Here is a 22,881-nt window from a genome sequence, read left to right on the forward strand (position 1 = left end):
GTGCTTAACCTAGGTAAGTGGGAATTGAGGAAGAGCAAGCTGAAGGGCAGAGAAGGAGAGGAGAAGCTGAATTCAGAATGTATTTTTGGAATATTGAGATTAGAATGCTAAGATGCTTATTTATTTATCATATTTGTATAGCCACCCATCACATGACACTGGGTGAGGTACAACATCCAATCTCTGCTTGATTGTCTTCAAAATTCGATTTCCAGTGATCATCCCATTCCAGCCCAGGAGAACAGTCATTTGCCTAACTTACTAGCAATTTCCCCCCCCCCCCTTCTTTTCAGTCTTGTCCAATTCTCAGAGACCGGACAAGTCTCTGCCATTTTCTTAGCAAGGTTTTTCAGAAGTGGTTTGCCACTACCTCATTCCTAAGTAGTGAGAGAAAGTGACTGACCTTGAGCCATCCAGCTTACTTTGTAGCCCGAAGCAGGACAAGAACTCATGATCTTCTGATTATTAGCCTGATATATTAACTACACCAAATTGGCTCTCCGTCCTTGGATAAAAGTTGGATTATTCTATCTGCAACGGAAACCAGTCTTTTGGAGCTTCATAAAAGGGGACAAATAAACTTTTCTCATATACACTCAGGGCCTCTTATGTCAATCTCATTTAATTTTCCTTAGCTATTAATTTGCCTTGTGTTTTACTATGTAATTTATTTTTTTGTATGTGCTAATCACACGGATTAAGCTCCTGCTGTTTCTTAAAAAGCTATTGTGCTGTTTCTAGGAGCTTTTGTTAACACAGCAGGTAATTTCCTGTTGAACCACAATGTGTTGCTATTTTTCATTCTCTTTTTTTTTCCTTTTGATTTGGTCTTGCACCTTCCAGAAAAATTTATTGGAGTGATAGGTTCCTTTTTTAAAAAAATGCTTCAAATAAGAAAAGCTGCTCAGTTTATAAATCAAGTCTTAATAACAGTATTAATAATGCAGGAGTTTAAACTTAATTGCCTTGATTTATCTCTTGGGACAGTCCCCTAGTGTAGCTGTTGCTGAAGTGTAATCCCATCTACTGGAACCGTGGAAGTGTGGCTTTTCCATAGCTGCCCCTACCTTTTGGAACAGCGTCTCATTGTTGATTTGACAGCCTCCACCCTTCTAACCTTCTGAAAGTACACAGAAACCTGACTTTTTACTGCGGACTGTGTAGTAGGCAGATAGTATGGAAGGAGGGCAGCTGAGCCTGCAGTGGGCATCCAAAAGGGACAACTGTGGTGTTTTTATTTTATTGTTTTAATGTTTTTACTGCTTTATTATTGTCTTACTTGTTGATTTTATTTTTGTGAGCCACTCAAAATTACTTAAGATGGGAGGACATATATAATCTTTTACATAAATAGATAAATAAAGAACCCAATCAAGTTAAGGGGGAAAGAAATAAAGAAAAACACTTCCCTACTAATGATAAACATTGTGCTTTTTATATTAGTTTAAAGGGGCCGAGGTCATTTGCTGCTTATTTGGCCAGAGTGATTAGAGGAGCTATCTCTAACGTGGCAGTTTCCAGATAATTGTTTATACAATTTATTTAGCCATTCATCTCAAAACAGTCGCTTGGTGGTACATAGAAGGCTAAAAGCAAAAAAGAGAAATATATAAAGTAAATATCGAGCAGACCAATACAGTGTATGCCAGAGTTTAAAAAGCATTCTGTTACTCATCAATGAAGAGCAAAAGTAAACAAACCAATTGTCAGGCCTGGCCCAACTCTGTGGCCAAATACCTGAGGGAACATCTAGGTTTTTTACTTATTAAGAAAGGGTAAAAGGGTTGGAGTAATCCAGATTTGTGAATTGGCAGGAGATGATGGGAATTTAGTCTCAGCAGTTGGGAAGGCTGATTAAAAGATTTATACAACAGTAACACAGTTGGCTAGTTCTATTTGAATTCTTCAGTTGAGTGTGCTGCTTATTTTGTCACCTTGAAACAGCCACTGGATGGTTTCACATGTCATACTCATTTAAGATTAATTGTATGGTTTGTGGAATAAGTCAGATCAGCGTGCTTTATACTGCAAATCACACAACTGTAAGTCATGGTGATAAGCCCAAATTACTGGTTTTATACATGCATTAAGCTAAAATCAAAGCATGCTGGATGGAGAATTTTGGGAATTGAAGACATCTGAAAGATTGCCAAGGTTGAGAAACATTACTATAAAGGACTGAGTTCTTGTCAAGACTAATCACACAATCCTAAAACTGTTTAAAACTTGGTCCCCCTTCTAAGTTCAGTGGGACCAAAAATTCAGAATCTAAACATATTTATCAAAAGTGAACCATGCACACAAGGGTACCAGATAATGCTAACTCAAAGGTAGAACTTTTATGTGCACTCACTATTTCATGCCCCCTCTCTTCATCCAGGTTTCACTGTGTTAACATTAGATGAATAATTTGGGGACAACGCCTTCTTTCTTAGCCATAAAGAAGCATCTGTTGGGGGAGGTCAAAAACTCAAGTTGCAACCACATATTTGAAACCCTGCCACTTTTCATGTGTTCTGTGTGTGACTCTCGCAAAAAAAAGGGGGGGATACCTGCAACCATATATCTATGTTTTTAAAACTCTCTGGATATCTTTCAAGCATGTCCAAGACTCATGAGAGAGTTTGCTGATCCACTGCTTGTTGTCTGCGTATCTTGTATTTTGAACTCAGCCTTTGAATTATAATTACTTAAAAATAACTATTTATAGTAAATCAACTTCATGAGATGTTTTCCTTACTTTGAAACCCTAGAAAAGTATCTATCTACCTTATCCCAGTAAGCTATCTTTTTCAGTATTGCTGGCCACAGCAATACAATTTCAACTTTTATTACGATATCAGTTAAAAAATAATAATATGCAAAGCAAGCAAGCAAGCACTGGCCTTGCTCAGCCAGTGAGCCTTTAAATATATAACTCCCATTACTCCATGTCAGGATTGCTTGGCTCAGAATTAAGGACATCTGAGATGTTTGAAGACTGTCAGGCTAGACTGGCATAGCCTGGCATCAGCCCACACTTCTCCAGAGTTTCTAACAGAATTGTTTGTCTATGGATTCTTGAGGTCAGTCTCTCTATGCAAGGCACACTGCTTTACTTACTGAATTTGCCTAGCTTCTGTTCTTTATTTCCCACCTGTTTTCATGTTAGTGCTTAAATATGTATGATGACATTCTTATTTCCAGAATGCATGACCTGCAACTTATAACATATTTGTACCTATTCTCTCACTCTTTTTTCTTTGCAGAAGACTGTGACTGTGAGGGTTACTTCAATGGACAATACATAGGTGGGTACCAGTCTTTGTAATGAATAATACGTATTCTAGATTCTCCCCTAGAAACAGGAAGGTATATAGCAGTAGCATTTAGACTCATATACCGCTTCACAGTGCTTTTAAGTGGTTTACTGAGTCAGCATATTGCCCCCAACAAACTGGGTCCACATTTTACTGACTTCGGAAGGATGGAAGGCTGAGTCAACCTTGAGCCAGTGAGAGTTGAACTGCCAAACTGCTGGCAGCCGGGAGTCAGCAGAAGTAGCCTGCAATACTGCATTCTAACCACTCTGCCACCAGGGCTCTTATCTTATAGTTCAATTGTTATGCAAACAGTTCTGCAACCTATAGTATAAATTCCACTCCTGATGCATTTGTATACAGTTGCTTTATAACTAATGATGTTGGCCTACACCAGATTGGAATCTGGTAGATTAGAGAGGGCTGGTAGAATCCTTCTGGAACTTTGTTCTCAAAATGTTTTTTATTACAGGAGAATAATAGCTGTCCACTTCTATGGGAGAAAGAAAAAATGTCTATGGCTGCAGTCAGGGACATGATTGAAAAATGTCTGTACTTAATGAATGAATAATGGAGCCAGGTTCTTTCTTGGTACTTTATTTTAGTTCTAGTAATGGGGAGCTGTTGACTCCTTTCCTCCCTCCCTCCCTCTCCTGGTTTTATTTTTGACATTCAAATACTGTAGGGCAGGCAATTCTCAGCTTATGGTCCCAAGGGAGCCCACCCTTTATCGTCATAATTTGTAATGGTCATAAAGTGAGTCATCATGTGACTGACTTGATTTTTATGAATTTTTTTGGTGGCAGTTGTTAAGCAATGGTTATGGCTTTTAAGTGAATCATTTGTTCAGCAAAAACAATATAAATAAAAAATTATGGTCTAGTGACTCTGGGGTGCTGTGAACAGCCATAAATGTGGACCAAGTGCTGAGCACCTGAAAGGATCTCATGTGAGTGTGTGTGTGTGTGTGTGTGTGTGCGTGCGTGCGGGGGTGGTGGTGTTGGGACTTTGGAACCAATTATAAGTACCTTTTGGGGAGATACTTCAAATTGTTGCTAAGCCATCAGTAGTTAGTTGAGGACTACCTGTTTTATATATGGACATTTTTATTTTTTGAGACTTGATTGGCAACAGTTTAATAAGAAGGAGATGCTATAATCTTTTGAAGTTTGAAAATCATCAGTTAGCAGACTGAATAGGGTTGATTAAAGCTTTCACACGTTTTGAACAACACAGAGAAGAAAAGTATTACTTTTGCCCTTTTAGCTGGCTTGCGACGAAGTTTCCGACTGAGCCGAAAAGAGAAACAGAGTGATCCAAATGAAGCCAAGCAAAGTGAACAAAACTCCACTCGAGAACTTCTCACTTATGAGGAAGTCATCAAATATCAACAGCAGCCTGGTGAAAGGAAGAGACTTGTGGTTTTAATTGGTGAGTTGCTCTGGGTAAAAAGAACACCATTTTGTTACTGGGAATTGATTGTTGACATAGTGCAGATCAGTGTTTCTCAACCTTGGTAAAACTTCAGCTCCCCGAATTCACCAGTGAGCCCATGCCTTAAAAGTTGCCAAGATTGAAAAACACTGACATAAATAATGGAGACCAACACTTTCAAACTGGACGAACTGAAAGATGCACCCCAAAGTCCTCATCGTTTTAGGAAAATGCGGGATGCTGTAGAGATTAGCAGTTTGTATCAAGGATCGTGTTGGAAGAAAACTGGGTTTTGGATCCATCTTCATCACAATCCAAATAGTTTCCGATTAAGTAGTCATTTATTCTACTATATATAAAATTGATAATTCAGAGGATCACACCTCTTGTAATTAGTTCTGAGTAACTTTGATTTGAATAACACTGTGAAAGATGGTGCCTTCAGAATGGGAGCTGGCGTGATGGAATGCAGTGGAGCAGTAGCAGTTCCCAGCATGGAGAAGGGGTGTTCCAGAGAGGCGAAAGAGGAGACAAAAGACAGCATAACCGTGAGCTGGATAGGTGACAGGGAGAGAGTAAGCATAGCAGCTCCCTGGAATCTCTCTGGGCATATCTGTCACGGTGAGAGTAGTAAGGGTTTAATCTGTCAAGATTCTGCCTATGTCATTCTTGGGTTTAGCCTGATAAGCATATTTCTTTGAAGGTACATTGAGTAGAATATGCAGATATGTACATAGTATTCCATTGAGGGTTTCAGATTTTAAGAAAATAAAACATACTGGATGAGAATCAGCATCCTATTTCCTCAAAGGCTCACCTGACACCTCTGAGAAGTTCAAATCAGGCTATGGGGATATCAGTCTGTTCCTCCTGTTCATTTTGCGAACAGGGATTCTGCTTCCTAACCTGGAAATTGTAAACTTTTAACAATTGGTTGTTGGATGATGCAGAGTACTATCACCTCCTGGAGGGGAAAAAAAGATAAACATGTAACAAAAATAAATACTTCAAAATTGTTTATATCAGTGTTTCTGAATCTTGGTAACTTTCAGACAAAATTTTCCCACCAGCCACACCTTAAATTTGCCAGGGTTGAGAAGAATTGGTTTAAATGTAAAATAAACCTGCGTGAGCAATCTTAACCCCTCTTCCTTTCTGCAATTTAGCATTTTCCCACTGTGTTTTACTTTTTCCACTGAGCAGGATGTAGGTTGCTATCCATTTCCTTATCCAGGAATGGGAAAGCAGCAGGTTAGGCTGGCTTGCCAGCTTGGTCCTCCGGAAGCACTGCAGAGGCACACAGCTTCCAAACAAACTCTGCTGGATGCCTTTCCCTTCTGAGTTAAATTGAGAAGGAAGGCCAGTTGCTTGAAAAATGAAAGACTGGAAAATAAAGCTAATAAGGTATGAAGCTTGAGCAAAACCTTCATTTAGTGCCCTTCAAACTAGTAGCATTGAGTTATATGGCTGTTTAAAAAGTAAACTTGAAATAGATTTGAGCTGTGTGGGGGATCTAAATGAGGGTCATTGGACAGGAGGAGATGATAGATTTAGGACTGCTAGCCTTTCATTCCATGCCTGCTGTTCGCATTGGAAAACTAGGAATGCCCAGTAGAATAAATAGAAGCTTTGCACTCTGATCTGGAGAGGAATCATACCAGAAGACCTGAGCTTATTGGACATGGCAGTTTTTATTTATTTTATTTTATTTTATTTTAATCCCATTTATATCCCGCCCTTCTCCGAAGACTCAGGGCGGCTTACACTCTAAGCACAAATCAATGTGCTTAGCAATAGCCTTCATTCTATGTATATGCCTGCTTATTAGGGCTTTCGGGGGCCCCGAAGCAGCATTATTACAAAGTCAGCTTATTGCCCCCAACAATCTGGGTCCTCATTTTACCTACCTCGGAAGGATGGAAGTCAACCTTGAGCCTGGTGGGATGCGAACCTGCACTAATTGCAGGCAGCTGGTGTTACTTAAGGAGGCATTAGCCTACTGCTCCACCAAGGCTCTTTTATTTGTTATTAGAAAGCTTTTAAGATTATTGCTAACAGTGCACATAATATCTTATTTGATTCACTTCTAAGGGTAGAACCAAGATAAATAAAGCTGCCAATCAAATGCTGGCTTAATCTTTTTGTGGTTGGCTTATTCTGCCTATGCCTTGTATTTTGCCTATTCACCCATTTCTTCTTCTGATCTCTCAGGTTCTTTGGGATCTCGGTTAAATGAACTCAAGCAGAAAGTAGTGGCAGAAAATCCACAAGAATATGGAGTTGCTGTGCCACGTAAGAAACTTTTCACTCCCCAAAGATGTATCTAGTCCCCATGAAATGCAAAGTTGTTTATATCTCTATTTATGTTGTTTTATTAATACCAGTATCAAACTGCGCAATGGCAATGTTCTCTAAATGACTTAGAGGATGCTGTTGTTCAGTAGTTCAGTCATTACCATCTTTTCACATACTAATGGACATCAATTTGCCAGAATTGTCTGGGAATAAATAACTACTTGGATTTTTGGAAGCTTATGCTTGTTTTATCGGTAAAAGCATGTGGCCATCTTATGTTCTGCTGACAACTTTTTCATTCCGGCTATGTTTCCAACCATCATAGTCTTCTCCAGATATTCATGCTTCCATAATATGCCCATAGTAGTTAAGCATTAACTTCTATTATCCAAGATTGAAGGATTACTTCTTGCTGTTCATGGTACGCAACAGTTTTCCCCAGTATAATGGGGAAAACACATTAATTTTAATTCATCCACACTTTCTTAATATCTAGCTGTCATAGTCATATGTTATGGCTGAGAAAGCAGTTGCTTTTTATTTGGATAAATGTTCTTCTATTGCTGATTTCTTTTGCCTTGCATTTTTCTCATTTATTTTCAACAAATCAGACAGCCATTTCCCCTTCTTTTGCTATTTACAACTTGGAATATTTTTGTTTCAGCTTCGATGATATCACAGATCTTGGTACAGAGTGATCTCCAAACATTCTGCTTATTCGGTCTAATATATTAAACCTCTTATTTTACCCGCATTGCTTACCTTAATGAAATGTTGCTGAGATTGTATCTTGTTGGTCTGATTATTTTGTTGCTTTCTAAATTGGAATTCATAAGATGTTCCTGAATTAAAACTCAGGTCTTGTTTTTGTTGGCTAAGACAATATTTTAATTTGCAAAGTATATAGTCAATGTATTTTTGATACTGTCTGTCCAGCAGTTAAATCTTTCAGCTTATTAGAAGAAGGTATTTGCTGCAAACAATAGATCAGGGGTGTCAAACTCAATTTCATTGAGGGCCGCATCAGCATTGCGGTTGCCCTCAGGGGGCCGGGTGGGCGTGGCCAGGGTGGGCATGGCCTACTGGGTGGGTGTGGCCAGCTCTACATCATTCGCATCAAGGGTGCCTATGGGGGCCTGGGCAGGAGTGGGACAGATCTGAGGGTCTCTGGCAGAAGGAGGGTCTCTGGGCCAGGGCCAAGGCAGTGGGGGCTGTTCCCTCACTATTTCCAGGATGGCTTCGCGGGGCACATGAAACCACTTCGCGGGCCGGATCCGGCCCCCGGGCCTTGTGTTTGACATGTCTGCAATAGATGATCTTTGAAGTATTCTGTTAATCATCTGCTTTGTTTCACATACCAAATCCATTTGTTCCCATGATTCTAAATGCTTTTTTATTGTAATGTTCTAATATACACATTGCCTATTATGACTGTGACATACTTTAATTTGTGAAGTGGGTCAACAGGGTACTCTAGGAACTTTTCAATATCAACTTCCTCTAGATCTGTGCTTGAGGCATAAACCTGGACCATTGTAACATAGGAAATCTCACCTTGAACTTGGATCGAGACCATTCTGCCATTTTGGGGGGAATATATCTAAGCACTGACTTTTGCACTCTTGCTAAAAATGATGGTTTCTCCATTTGTTCTGTGAGATTTCCTGTCCACAGAAGATTTGGTGAGCCTCTTGTATAAAGATGAATTCCAGTCTGTTTTATTTACTTCAGACTGAGAAAGTCACTGCTGTATTCCACTATGGCATTTCTGCTCTGATAATATCAAGTGTTCCTTGGTTCTGATATTTCACACGTGAATGTGGGGAGTGCGTATGTGTGTGTGCACTTTTTGTTTCTGTCTGCGGATACAGTCATATCGTAAGCACCAACATTATTCATATTAGTTCTCTGCCCTTCCTTACTCAGTAGCTTACTGAATACTTTCCAGATTGAAGAATTCACTTACAGTGGTCATGCAAATGTTGTCCTGATTGTATTTGTTTGGTTTTCTCAGTTGCCCTTTCCTTTTCCACTGAATCATGATGAGCCTCATCCATTCTCTCTGATCTGGCCATTTCTGGGTCAGTGTTCTGAGAGTGTGCAGTTTCAAAAATATACCCCAGAGTCACTAGGATGTGGAAGCCCCCTCCCTATTACAAGGTGATGATCCATGAATTGAGGCTTATAATACACCAGGATAAAGGTAAAGGTTCCCCCGCACATGCGTGCTAGTCATTTCCAACTCTAGGGCCCGGTGCTCATCTCCGTTTCAAAGCCGAAGAGCCAGCGCTTGTCCGAGGATGTCTCCGTGGTCATGTGGCCGGCATGACTAGACGCCAAAGGCGCACGGAACGCTGTTACCTTCCCACCGTAGTGGTCCCTATTTTTCTACTTGCATTTTTACGTGCTCTCGAACTGCTAGGTTGACAGAAGCTGGGACGAGTAACAGGCGCTCACTCTGTTACGCGGCACTCGGGATTCAACCCGCCAAACTGCCGACCTTCTGATCGACAAGCTCAGCGTCCTAACCCACTGAGCCACCGCGTCCCAGGATAAAACATAGCAAAAAAAGGTCACTTGATGAACAGTCAGCAGATAAACTATCTATTCATAAGGTTAACATGCTGGTTGGGATAAGAGAAGTTATGAAACTGTTTGGGAGACCCCTGACCTAAAAAGTACCTACATATTGAAAAACGTATAACATGAAATCAATGCTACAAAAGAAAAATTGCTACAGAAAAATGCTACAAAAGAAAAAAACCCTCCTCCTTGTACAGGCTGCCTCTATTGAGCCACATTGGAGTGAGTGGAGCTAGACAAACCCCGCCCCTCTCCTTTTTTTGCCGCCTTCAGAGCAACCCCACAGTGTGTGTGTGTACATTTTTTAACCCAAGGAGAGTGTTAAGGGAACATTGGAGTGAATTTAAGAATTGGAATGCTTCTATGAATCTTTTCATCTTTTGGCATCTTAAAAATCACCCCCTCCCTTTTGGCTAGTGTGTAATCCACTACTGTAAAAAATGACTTACTTTTGCAAATTTACCTGAAGGTTAGCTTTTGACTGGGAGAGTTTGTTTACCTGGCAAATATCTGTCTGTCTCTCTCTCTCTCTCTCTCTCCTTGGCTTCCCAGGCAACTAGTGACTCCAATAAGATGGCAAAATGCAGCCATCCTAAATTATTCTACCTTAGTTAATTCTTAAATTATATCTTCCCAAGGGCATCACAAATCAGCAAGCATTTTTTTAAAAAAACAAGCAGAAAACTTGCAGAACACAAGCACTAATTGTTTGAAGCTTCTATTATTATTCACACACAACTTGCTGCATTTATTATCAGTGCTGAAATCTTGCAAAGATCTGCTGTATGTGCATGATGGTTGAATTGGCAGCCTGTCCATCTGGAACATGTGATAGAAATAATTATCCTAGCGTATCTTAAATAATTGTTCTGTGTGACCATATGTCGCATAATCCAATTGCTCTGTTCAGTTTTTCTGTCCATTTCTCATGCCATGAGAGCAGCACAGATGGGACTTTTCTCCAGTGGGATCATCATAAATGTAGACACTGTTTTCTATTTCCATGGGACCATTTGTGTCAGATGTGTGTTTTTGCATGTACAAATTGGACGGAACAGGAGTGTGTGGTGGGTGGGGATTGTTTGTCCAAGGCAGGGCTTTTCAACCTTTTCACCCATTGTACCACTTTTAGGATATGGCAACATCCAAGTACCACCAGTCGCCTAGCAAGGTGTCAAAAACCTGATGACCAAAAAAAAAAAAGGAAAAAAGTGATGAAGTACAGGTAGTCCTTGACTTACAACAGTTTGCTTAGTGACTGTTTGAAGTTACAATGGCACTGAAAAAAGTGCCCCCCAAGCCACAGCCGAGCAAGACACCTGCCTGCCCACCCAGCGGCGCTCTTCCTCCTGCCTGAGGTTTTCATTATGAGCATTTCTGTTGAGGATTGGCAGCAGGGGTGGGGTGGGGGTATGTTTGGTTTTTATTCCCCCCATTTGCTGGGTGGTTGCAGCATGTTTTGGTCACTTCACATGACCCTGGGACACTGTGACCATCATAAATATGAATCAGTTGCCAAGCATCTGAATGTAAACCACAAGACCCTGGAGATGCTGCAACATTCCAGCTGATCGGTGCTTCTTCTGGGCTCAGCAGAAGCACCGGGATCAGTGCCGAGCTCCAGCTGGAGACTGGCGCTGATCCTGGCGCTTCTGCTGAGCCCTGACAGCCCCGAAGAAGTGCTGATCCTGGCGCTTCTCTCGCTCAGGCTTGTGCAGTGCTGCCACCGATTCAGCTCATTCCCCTCCCCGGGTACCACTTTTCTAGGATAGTCGCGTACCACCTGTCAGGTGCCAATGTACCACAGGTGGTACCCGTACCACTGGTTGACAAGCCCTGGTCCAAGGGATTCTCTTTGGTTTGCTTGCTAGGATTTGTAACACATTCCTAAGAGCTTTATAAACATAGCATGGAATAGTGTTTCAGCTGTCACATATTTGGTTCATTGGAGTTCTAGCTATTTCCTTCTTCTAATAGTTAGATTCCCATAAATACAATATCTAATATAAAACAGGAACAGCTCTATTGGATCAGACTGAAGGTTGTCCTAAACTAGGTTTTCCTTGTTTTAATTTTCACAGTAACCAGAGATGTCCATAGGAAGTCCACACTATAAGACCGTGCTTTCTTTAAAGCTTCTACTTTCTTTGGTAGGGAAATTGCCAGTAGGTTTTTTGTGTTTTTACAACAGCTTCCCCACATGCCATAATTCTAACCTTAATTAGTCATTTCCAGTTATTTAATATGTTTTGTGTTCACCCAATATTGCTTGTTTTTTCCTTAGCCTGATTTGTGAACCTACCTATTGTGTCCTAGCATTATATCTGAGTCAAGCAATGTTTTCTGAAATTCTTGTGTTGCCTGCTACTCTAGAATTTGTAGAATGGACACTGAAATTGAAAGATGTAAAGAGATGCCAGGGCTGAAACAAATGGCATCATATTTATTTAAATTGTCCCAATGAATTACTTACAGTACCAGAAGACTTTACTCCATGTGTCATGGTGAGCCCCAGGCCCAAGGATAGTCTCAGAATTCAACTCACAAAATGGCTGCTTTTGCTGGGCAAGCTCTGTAGTTCTGAGATTTCTCTTTCCCCCACTACCCTGGGAATCGCTCAGTTTAGGCATCAGCAAAGGAAGATTAGGATTAAGTATCTAGCTGGGGCCGGTGCTCATCTCCGTTTCAAAGCCGAAGAGCCAGCGCTTGTCCCCTAGAGTTGGAAACGACTAGCACGCATGTGCGGGGGAACCTTTATCTAGCTGGGACTGAATGCTTGCTACAACAAAAGAGAGAAATAATGGTGTAAGAACTGGAACTTTGTTATCTCACAGCTCACAAGAGTAAATAAGAGGAACTAGCAGCCTAAGCAGTCTTTCTTCCAATATTAATTGAAAAATGCAGGTCAATCATAGGACAGCCAGTTATGGCTATTCATCAAGTCATGGATTAAAAATCCTATCTAAACAAGAACAATTGCAGGAAAAAAAGTATTGTAAGACAAATTAATATCACAACACTATGAATAAAAAGCGGATATGGAAGTTGCTTGGAATAGAGTGAAAAAGAAAGTTACCTTACAGAGTGCCATAGAAGTGTGTGAAGTTAGGCTAATGGAAGGTATGAAAGAGCATGCATAGTGAAACGATGACATGAAAGAAGCTGTGGATGAAGAAAAACTATTTTAACGGTCTCTTTAAACATGAGTTGGATGTTAATATCTTAATGTTTACACAGTTAATTATTTAAAAATAAATCACCTATAAGAAAAAAATGCAAAAATTTTATTGACTAAGTGGTTGCACTTCATTGTACCTTGATATGTAATACTCATAAAGATTTAACATTTTCATATATTTCTAAGTTCGTTCTTTAATCAATCCCTTTCCCCCTTAAAAACCACACCGTAAATATTTAAATTTGGCTTGCTGCATAACATAAAATAAATGGAAGCCATTCATGTTTGAATTTGATCAAACTTTTATTAATTTGCTATTAATGCATATTCCCCAAGTTTAAGTTTCTAGTCTGATATTGTTTATTAGTGTGCATCTTTTTCAGTGTTTATTGTGGCTGTCAACACGTACCTTAATAAATCATTATTATTATTACTTTTTGCTGATATGTCCTGGAACTAATGCTTAATTAAAAACATGGTTTCAACTCAAATTTGGTTTCTAAAATTCTTCAAATGTTGCTGTTCATTTATTTCTGATATTTCTGAAGTTTTTTTTGTATGTCCATCCCATATGACAAAATGTATTGTGGCATTTACAACATGTATTAATAAACAGTTTGTCAACCCTAGCAATTATTGATGAAATCGTAGCCCATCTGTAAAACATTTTGTTCCTATTTTATTTTAAATTGTAACTTGTTGCCTTGTTTCTACAGTTCTTTACATTGTTGTATTGTTCCTTTTCACCTGTTTTGTCAGAGTTTTGATTAATTTTATCTTTGAGTCATATCAAAATAATAGTTTGTGTATTGGGGCATATTACTACAATCAATATGCCCCAATAGATGGTCTTAATTCTGCATAAGTATTTCAAATTCTATCATTTTTTTCTGAAATAAGTTTTTATTCTTCCAACAAATTGTAGATATTACCCATGCTATATGCTGTGTCTTTAATCTGTTCATCTATTCTACATATATAATTGTACTTTTCATACTAGAGTTGTCTCCACCATGAAGCAGCATTTGAGAATTTGCTAGCAGTGAAATTGCTGGACTCATAAATTTTCTCAAAAAGTTCCATTTTTAAATCAAACATTGTCATTTAATAAATTCTATTAAATTTTGTCTCATTTGATGTCCCTATACTATAAATACTTATGAAGTCTATTAGCTAGGTCCGTGTTTCCAATTTTGACATCCTGCTATTTCAGGAATTTATCCATTTGGTAACCATGACAGTCAGCTTGTTCTGTAATATAATTTGAAATGTTGCAGAGCAAGACCCGCTCTGTCTTTCGAATTTTGTAAAATTTTAATTTTTTCCATAGATTTTTTCTCTCCATTCATATATATTTATTACCGTAATTGCTTGCCATTCTTATAAACTATTTCTGGGATTTGAATTGGCACCATTTGAAACAAGCAAGTTTATCTCAATAGTTGCACTTGATCTTAACCAAGAAAACTTTATTTTTTTCCACTTTTCAAAATCTCTTATAAATTCTTTTTTTATTTTTCCATTCTTTCAATATATTTCTTCATTGTTGCCTGTCAGATAAGAAACTCACATATTTCACTAAATCTATTGTCTGACAGCCAGATAATACCTGACAGCCAGGAAATCTTTTTAGGTTAAATATATTGGCTCAGTGGGTTAGGACGCTGAGCTTGTCGATCAGAAGGTTGGCAGTTTGGCGGGTCGAATCCCGAGTGCCACGTAACAGAGTGAGCGCCTGTTACTCGTCCCAGCTTCTGCCAACCTAGCAGTTTGAAAGCACATAAAAATGCAAGTAGAAAAATAGGGACCACTATGGTGGGAAGGTAACAGCGTTCCGTGCGCCTTTGGCGTCTAGTCATGCTGGCCACATGACCACAGAGATGTCCTCGGACAAGCGCTGGCTCTTCGGCTTTGAAACGGAGATGAGCACTGTCCCCTAGAGTTGGAAACGACTAGCACGCATGTGTGGGGGAACCTTTACCTTTTTATATTGTAAACATTTTTGTTCTTTGAACATTGACTTTTTTTAACAAAAGAATTCATGAAAGCTTTGGTTTATTTTCATTAGCTGTCTTATTGAACTTGACGGTTGTGTAAAGAATAATACTATATCAGCTGCATAACATTTGGTTTATATTCTTCTCTATGGAATTTGAGACCAGATCATGGCTTTTGGCCATGATCTTAATGTCTGCTGTTGATATACAATTATGGCTCATGCTTTAAACCAGTGCTTCCCAAGCTTGGGTAATTTACCCAAAATTGGATAAGTCTTCTCCAGGATGCATTTTGTTCAGTAGTGCAAATAAAAATACCCTCTCTGAATTATCAAAAGCTTTTCTGTATCTTGCAAAATTAGTGGTGCCTTTTTTCTGTTAAAAATAATATATTAATTAATAAACCTGGTTTATTAATTAAATCTCATTTATGTTTCTCTTCAGCACATAGCCTGTTTGGTTGATATGTATTATTTTGGAAATTCATTTCTTTATTTGCTTCAGCTGATACTATGAAAATGTTATAGTCAGCATTCAGCAGAGAAATTCATCTGTATTGCTGTGGCTTGTACTAGGCTACTCATTTCATTGTAAATCAAAATTATGTATTCTTTCCATATTTATAGTATTGCCATTGCCTCTTCAATTTCATTCATTGGATTTGTCAGTAGTTCGAGCAATTCGTAAAGTTTTTTTTAATCATACTGGGTTGTCATTTCATCTGTACCTAGTGGCTTCCAAGTTGTTTCTTTTAATTGCCTCTTGTGTTTCATGGATATTTATAGATTTACTTAATATTTATCTATGTTGTTCATTAAATTCTTTTAGGATAACATTTTCAATTATTGTCCACTTTATTAATTTAATTTAATTTAATAATTTAATTTGTATACCGCCCTTCTCCCGAAGGACTCAGGGAGGTGAACAGGGCAATACACAATAAAAATAGAATACAAAAATTAAAAAGCCATTAAACCATTATGCCCATAAAATTAATACATATTAAAATTAAAACTATTTATAAAAACCCAACCCCATCCCATCAGACCAGGCCAGCTTGTTCGAAAAAGAAAGTTTTGAGATCACGCCGGAAGGAGTGAAGGTCGGGGCCATCCGGAACTCAACCGGTAGGCGGTTCCAGAGGTCTGGCGTGCCCACAGAGAACGCTCTCCCCCTGGGGGTCACCAATCGGCATTCTTTGATCGGTGGCACCCTGAGGAGGCCCTCTCTGTGGGAGCGCACTGGACGGAGGGAAGTTGACGCCGGCCTTTAGTGTTGGTTGTGGCAAATGGTTCCTTAAAAAGCTGCCCATTCTTCTATAATTTTTTACCTTGTATGTAACATTTTGGCCTCTTCCTTTATAGCTGATATTATTTGTGTTATCATTCTTTTCCATAATTTGATATGCTAAATTTTTCCCTGATTATTTGCACGTCCCAAGTTATTTTATGTAACAAACTTCATCTTTTGTGGTTCTCCCATTTCCAGTAAATTCAATTGTTGTTTGACTTCTTGAAATTCTTTCATAGTGATCTTGTTGGGTTAGTTCTGTGCATTTGTTATAATTCTCTTGTTTTGGTTTCTAGTTCTTTTTTCCATCCATTATATTCTTTTTTTTCATTTTGCGACTTGGTTAATAAAAGACCCTTCAGATATGCTTTATTTGCTTCCCATATGACAGAGGCAAAGTTCTTGTTCTTCCATTTATTTGGAAGGATATTTTCAAAACCTTTTTAATTTTTGTAGAACATTGTCATAAATTAGCAGCAAATGGTTAAGTATTGAGCAGGAAGTATGACAATATATGCTATATGATGTCTCCTTGGATATTCTGGATAAGACATATTTGTGATAATGTTAGAATTGAGGATGTGAATGTATGTGTACCTTTGCATGCAGATGATATTGACTGAGAATGCGAACGATTTGCATCAAATGTCAGATAGATTTCACGTTGCATAAATGGTGAAAAAGTAGAGCAAGTAGATGAATTTGTGTACCTCGAGGGAGTATTTACTAAGGATGAGTAAAGTTTTCAAATACAGACAGAAGGATAGCTGGTAGTATATAATTATTGTGAGAAATTAATATTTATCAAAATAAACTAAAATAGGCATTTTAAGGCCACCTCTCTCACGAGTATCCTGCATAATCTTAAGTTTAACTCGTGGCTTTTTCCCTGCCCACACAAATTTATTGATACCACGCTGCCATTCCTCCAAGTTAGAGTCTTTCTTAAGAATCGGTATCATTTGAAATAAGAATAAAAATTTGGGCAGGACATTCATTTTCACTGCTGCAATCCGTCCCAACAAAGACAATTGCAATTTTTCCCAACTCTCCAGTTCTTTTTGAATTTTCCCCCATAACTTTTCATAATTATTTTTATATAGCTTTGTATTAGAGGGCGACAAAATCACCCCCAAATATTTAACCCTTTTAACAATCTCAAATCCAGTTAATCCTTCTAGGAGAGCCTTCTGCGAAACTGTCATATTTCTAGCCAAAATTTTAGTTTTCTGTATATTTACTTTAAATCCAGAAACCTTCCCATATTGTGTTATTATCTCCATCAGGTCCACAACAGAGTTCTCTGGCTGGGTCACTGTAACAACCAGATCATCTGCAAATGCTCTCAATCTGTAATCCTGATCTCCAACTTGTATCCCCTTAATTTTTTCCGAATTCCGAATCTTAACCAATAATATCTCTAATGTTAACACAAATAACAAGGGCGATAGCGGACACCCTTGCCTTGTGCCCTTCTCAATATTACATACTGTTGTCAAACTATTGTTAACTATAATTCGGGCAGTTTGTTTTTGGTATAATGCCCTAATCGGTTGTAAAAATTTTTCCCCAAAATCCATTTTGTCTAAAACTTTCAACAAAAATTGCCAGTTCAATTGATCAAAAGCCTTTTCAGCATCTAAAAAGATTAGCGCAGCAGAGATCTGGTTGTGCCTTTCCAAAAACTCTAACACATCAACTATATGTCTCACATTAGTTTTCATTTGTCTTCCACTAATAAACCCCGTTTGGTCCCCATGAATCACCTGTTGCAGAACCCTCATCAGTCTATTAGCCAAAACCTTAGCAAATATCTTATAATCTGTATTTAAAAGCGATATCGGTCTGTAATTTTTAACTAAAGTAGCATCCTGGTCTTCCTTCGGAATCAAAGAGATAAAAGCTGTTCTCCAAGACGGGGGCACCTTTCCCCCCCTCTGGATTGTCTGGAACAGTTCCTTTAACGGTTTTATCATCTCTAATTGCAAGTTTTTATAATAGGCCGCAGTCAAGCCATCAGTGCCTGGTGCTTTATCCACCTTCAGTTCCTTAATAGCTGTAAAAATTTCTTCTTCTGTAATCTGTTGGTTAATCCCCTCTTTTTGTACTTGCGTAAGAACCAGGATGCTAGCCTTCTCCAAATACGTATCAATATCTTTTGCATTAATGTCCTCTTTAGTATATAATTTCGAATAAAAATCCACAAAGGCATCCTTAATAAGCTTCTGTTGATACACAACCCTTCCTTTATACTCAATCTTATCTATATTAGATGCCCTTTGTTTTTTCCTCAGTCTATAAGCTAACCATCTGCCTGGTTTATTAGCATTGCAAAAAGTATTATGCCTAGCAAACCGCAGATTGGTCGCCACTTGATCAGCCATTAATTTATCAAATTGTCCTCTTAACAATCTAATAGCCTCCTTGATCTTCACCTCCTCTGGGTTCAAAATCAAAGCCTTTTCTTTTTCCTTTATTTCATTCTCCAGTTCTTTCCTTCTAGTTTCCACTGCACGTCTATGTCTATTATTCATATATATCAACACCCCTCTCATATAGGCCTTGCTAGCATCCCAAACCATATCCATAGAGGTACCCTTATTCATATTCATCTCAAAAAAATCCTTCATCCGCTGTTTGCATTCTTCCACATTTCTCTGATTTCTAAACAAATTCTCATTTACGCGCCATGAGCGTCTATCTCCTCTTTCCTTATCAATCTCCAACCACACTGGACTGTGATCAGAGATAATTCTTGCGCAGATTTTCACCTTTTTAGTTCTCAAAAGAAAATCATTAGTCAACAAAATAAAATCAATCCTCGAAAAAGATTGGTGTCTATCAGAATAAAATGTATAATCCTTCTCCTGCAAATGTCTCTCACGCCAAATATCTCGCAATTCCAGGTCATCCTTCATTTCAAAAAAAGATTTAGGCAGTCTAGCGTGACTTGGAATGCGCTTAAAGGCTCCAGCCTTATCCAACTGTACATCCATAACTCCATTCCAGTCCCCCATAAAAATAAAGGATTTATAATCCAACTGGGTAAGCTTTGTATGAAGTAAACTAAAAAAGTCAGCTTGTTGTTGATTTGGTGCATATAATCCAACTAAAAGCGTCTTTTTACCTTCAAACAACAGCTCGATCATAACATATCTTCCATGCTTATCTGCTTCAATTAGGTCCGCTGTTAAGGCACTTTTAACATAAACAACCACTCCATTTTTCTTATTCTCTGCAGAAGCAACAAATTGCGTACCCAGCCTCGAGTTCAATAAATACTTTTGATCCAAAACTCTAATATGCGTTTCTTGCAGGCATATAACATCTATCTTAAATTGTTTTAAATATTGAAAAACTTTCTTCCTCTTCTGCGGTGAGTTTAGTCCATTAACATTCCAGGTTAAAAATTTAGTTGCCATGTATATCCCCGAAAAGCTCTTGGACCACAGCTTTGATAGGACTGGTTACTTTAGGCCGTGCTCCTCCCACAGCTTGGCTATGAATGCGTTGTGAAGAATCTGAAGACTTTTGCTGATCTTGTTCTTTTATTTTCTTTGCTCTTTTTAAAGCAGCACGCGTCACTCTTTGCTCTCTAGGATCATCCAAAGAGATGGTAGCTTGATCTCCTCCAGCACCATTTTCCTCTGTTTCCTCCTCTTGTTGTTCTTCTTCTCCAGATCCCTTTCCAGCTTCCAGGAGCGTTAATGGGGTTGCTTTTAAGACATTATTGTAGAAATCACGTGCTTGTTTCACAGTAATCAGCCTATACCTTTTATCTTCATACATCACCATCAGCCCATCTGGAATCTCCCATCTGAGCCTTATATCTCTTTGCTTGAGCTCTTGCACAAGAAATGTATAGTCCTTTCTTCCCCTTAAAATCCTTGGAGGAATTTCTTTTAAAACCAAGACTTCTTGTTCAGCAATCACAACCTTAGCATCATAGGCAGCTTGTATAACTTGATCTCTAATTTCTCTTTTTGCAAAATAAACCACCACATCTCTAGGCAACTTTCTCTGTCTGGCAATCCATGAATTCACACGGAACACTTTATCCATAGCTGCTCTTATTTCAGATGCTGGCTGGTTCAATACCCCTTCGAGAGCCTCAGAGATCAGCTGCTTTAAATCTTCTTTAACATTCTCTTTTAAGCCTCTAATTCTGACAGCAAACTGCATCTGGTAATATTGGGCATGGCTTAACTCCCTTTCCAACTTGCCTCTTTCAATTTCATTCTCCCGCGCTTTTACTTCTAGTATAGCATTCCTTTGAGCCAAATCATCCACTTTTTCATCTAAATCTTCCACACATTCCGCCACTTTATGCACTGAAGTCAAAATGTCTACCTTCATCACGCTGTACTTCTGTTCCATCCTCTCTTCCATTCTTTCCTCAAATTTCTCCAATTTCTCCTCCATCTGTGCAAATTTATCAGCAATTGATTGATTAATTGATTCCAAAAGTACCTGGGCATGTTTATCCAAGGCATCTCGCAAATCCTTCGATGTCAGCACTTCAGGAGGGTGCAATGCCTGTAGTGATGATTGTTGCACCGGCGAGGATCCTCCACTCCGAAGAGTTTTAGAGGGAGGTTTAGCCGCCATCTTTTAATCCTCAATTATGACGCACTTTCAATTAAAGTTTAAAAAGTCCAACAAGTTCGAGAGTACAGTAAAATAGTCCTCTTCACCTTTTCCTCTTGTACCGCTCTGCCTGCTCCTTTAAATCATAGTCCTTTCTTCAGGCAGGGATGGTTCGCAGACGCCTGGCTCTGCTCCAGGAAGTTCGGAGCAGAGACGACGGCCAGCTGGGAGCAGCCCAGGCTTCGGGGGAGTTCGATCCTTCAGCCGCCCAAGCTCCAAGCTCAGGCGGCCTCGGAGAACTCTACCCCTACCTGGGGCCTCACCCCCTCCTCTTCTCCCGAGGAGGGGGCTTAAATTTCGCCCGAACAGCTGATCGGCGCTGTTTCGGGCGAAAAAACAAACAGCTGAGCCGCGGGCAGCCAGGGGAGGCTGTCTTCGGCGCCGCGCCGCCACCGGAAGCTCTCCCGCCTAATTTTAAATTATATTATGAAGCTGCTGCATTAGTAGGAATAAGTGATTGGATTAATTTGACACAATCGAGGTTATTAAATCTTGAGGGCCATGATTTGTTGTTTGGCTGGCATGCATATTTGTTTTATGATAAGAAGGTAGATACTGTGTTTAGGATGCATATTTTAAGACAGGCATTGCTGAGAGTCTGGAAGAAGTATAGACATAAGTTAAGCAGTAAGATACCATTGTGGGCAATCCCAAAACACGCAATAGAAAATATACATGCTGGTTTCAAACATGATGAGACTACTTACAAGGAAATTTTAAGTTTGGAAAGGAATATTTGGTGCTTGAAATCATATAGCTTCTTGCGAGAAGAGAAGGTTGTTCAGACTTGGTTTCAATATATTCAGTTACAGGCCAGGTGGAAAGAAGACCAAAAAAATGGATTTGCAACGACTGATGAAAATTTGATAAAGCAAATTAGAAATCAAGGACCAGCACATATTAAACGGATATATCTTGCATTGATAGAGATCGATTCAGAAACAGAGCTTGTTAAGGATTGTATGATAAAATGGGCCCAAAACATTCAGGAAGTTATTACAATGGACACGTGGGAAAAGATCTGGGTGAGGAATGTAAAATTCACTCAAGCTCAAAGTCTAAGAGAGAACTTTTACAAAATGTTTTATAGATGGCATCTAGATCCTAAAAAGCTTGCAAGTATGTATCCGAATTATCAGCCTAAATGTTGGAGGTGTGGTGATGAAGAGGCAACATATTTTCACATATGGTGGACATGTAAAAAGGTCAAGGCTTTTTGGATAAAAGTCTGGTGGAATATGCAGAAGATTTTTAAACGGAGGATAAAGTTTTGTCCGCAATTTTTTTTGTTGGGAATAATTGTTGACGCTACAGTTGTGGACTCTAAGTTGATGTTGAATTTAGTTACGGCAGCAAGACTTTTGATAGGTCAATATTGGAAGAAAGAGGAACTGCCGACTATACAAGAGTGGATTTTAAAGGTTTCCGACTTGGCAGAGATGGCGAAGATTTCGGCCTATTTGAAAGATTACTCGCAAGAACATTATATTATGGAATGGAGAAAATGGATTGAGTTTATCCAGAATAAGTACAGGGTTAAGAAGTTTTATCTAGCATTTGAATAAGTCTTCTTTCGTTTTCTTTTTTCTTTTTCTATTTTGTCTTCTATATATATTTAATAATGCTAAGTTTTGTTTGATCCTATATAAGTTAGAGAGTGATGGATTTTAGAATTTATAGTTGTTAGTATATGGTTGTTTATGATTGCTTTTTTATATATATATACCTTGTATTTAGCTCTGGGAAGTCCGGGGGGGGGAGGGGGGTTGGGGGGAGGTGGGGGGGAGGAGGGAGGGGGGGAGGGGGGGGAAGGGGGGAGGTAGGGAGGGGAGGAGGGAGGGGGAAGGGGGTTTTTTAAAGGAAAACTGTATTTTTAAAACTTTTCAATAAAAAAAAAAACTAAAATAATTCAGTATATTTATGTTTCTACCCACTTCATTACCGTATTTTCCGGCGTATAAGACGACTTTTGAACCCATGAAAATCTTCTCAAAAGTTGGGGGGTCGTCTTATACGCTGGGTCGTCTTATACGCCGGAAAATACGGTAGATAAAACTAGTTTATGTCAACATTATTCATCAAACCATTTCATATTTTTATATTTTTGGTAGCCTTGTTTCCACATTTCTAAAGACATTTTTAAATGTTTCCTCTCTTT

The 22,881-nt window shown here is 38.9% G+C and overlaps 1 protein-coding gene across 1 annotated transcript in view; it reads left to right on the forward strand.

The window, feature by feature from the left end:
* Positions 1-22,881, forward strand: part of MPP3 (MAGUK p55 scaffold protein 3) — an 80,509-nt gene that overhangs the window by 50,359 nt on the left and 7,269 nt on the right. Inside the window, exons 12-14 of the mRNA XM_083376269.1 lie at positions 3,249-3,290; positions 4,566-4,730; positions 6,945-7,025. Coding sequence (XP_083232395.1) covers positions 3,249-3,290; positions 4,566-4,730; positions 6,945-7,025 — 288 coding nt within the window. The remainder of the gene's footprint in view (positions 1-3,248; positions 3,291-4,565; positions 4,731-6,944; positions 7,026-22,881) is intronic.

This window comes from Vipera ursinii, assembly GCF_947247035.1.
Source record: "Vipera ursinii genome assembly, chromosome: Z".
NCBI classification, from domain to species: domain Eukaryota; kingdom Metazoa; phylum Chordata; class Lepidosauria; order Squamata; family Viperidae; genus Vipera; species Vipera ursinii.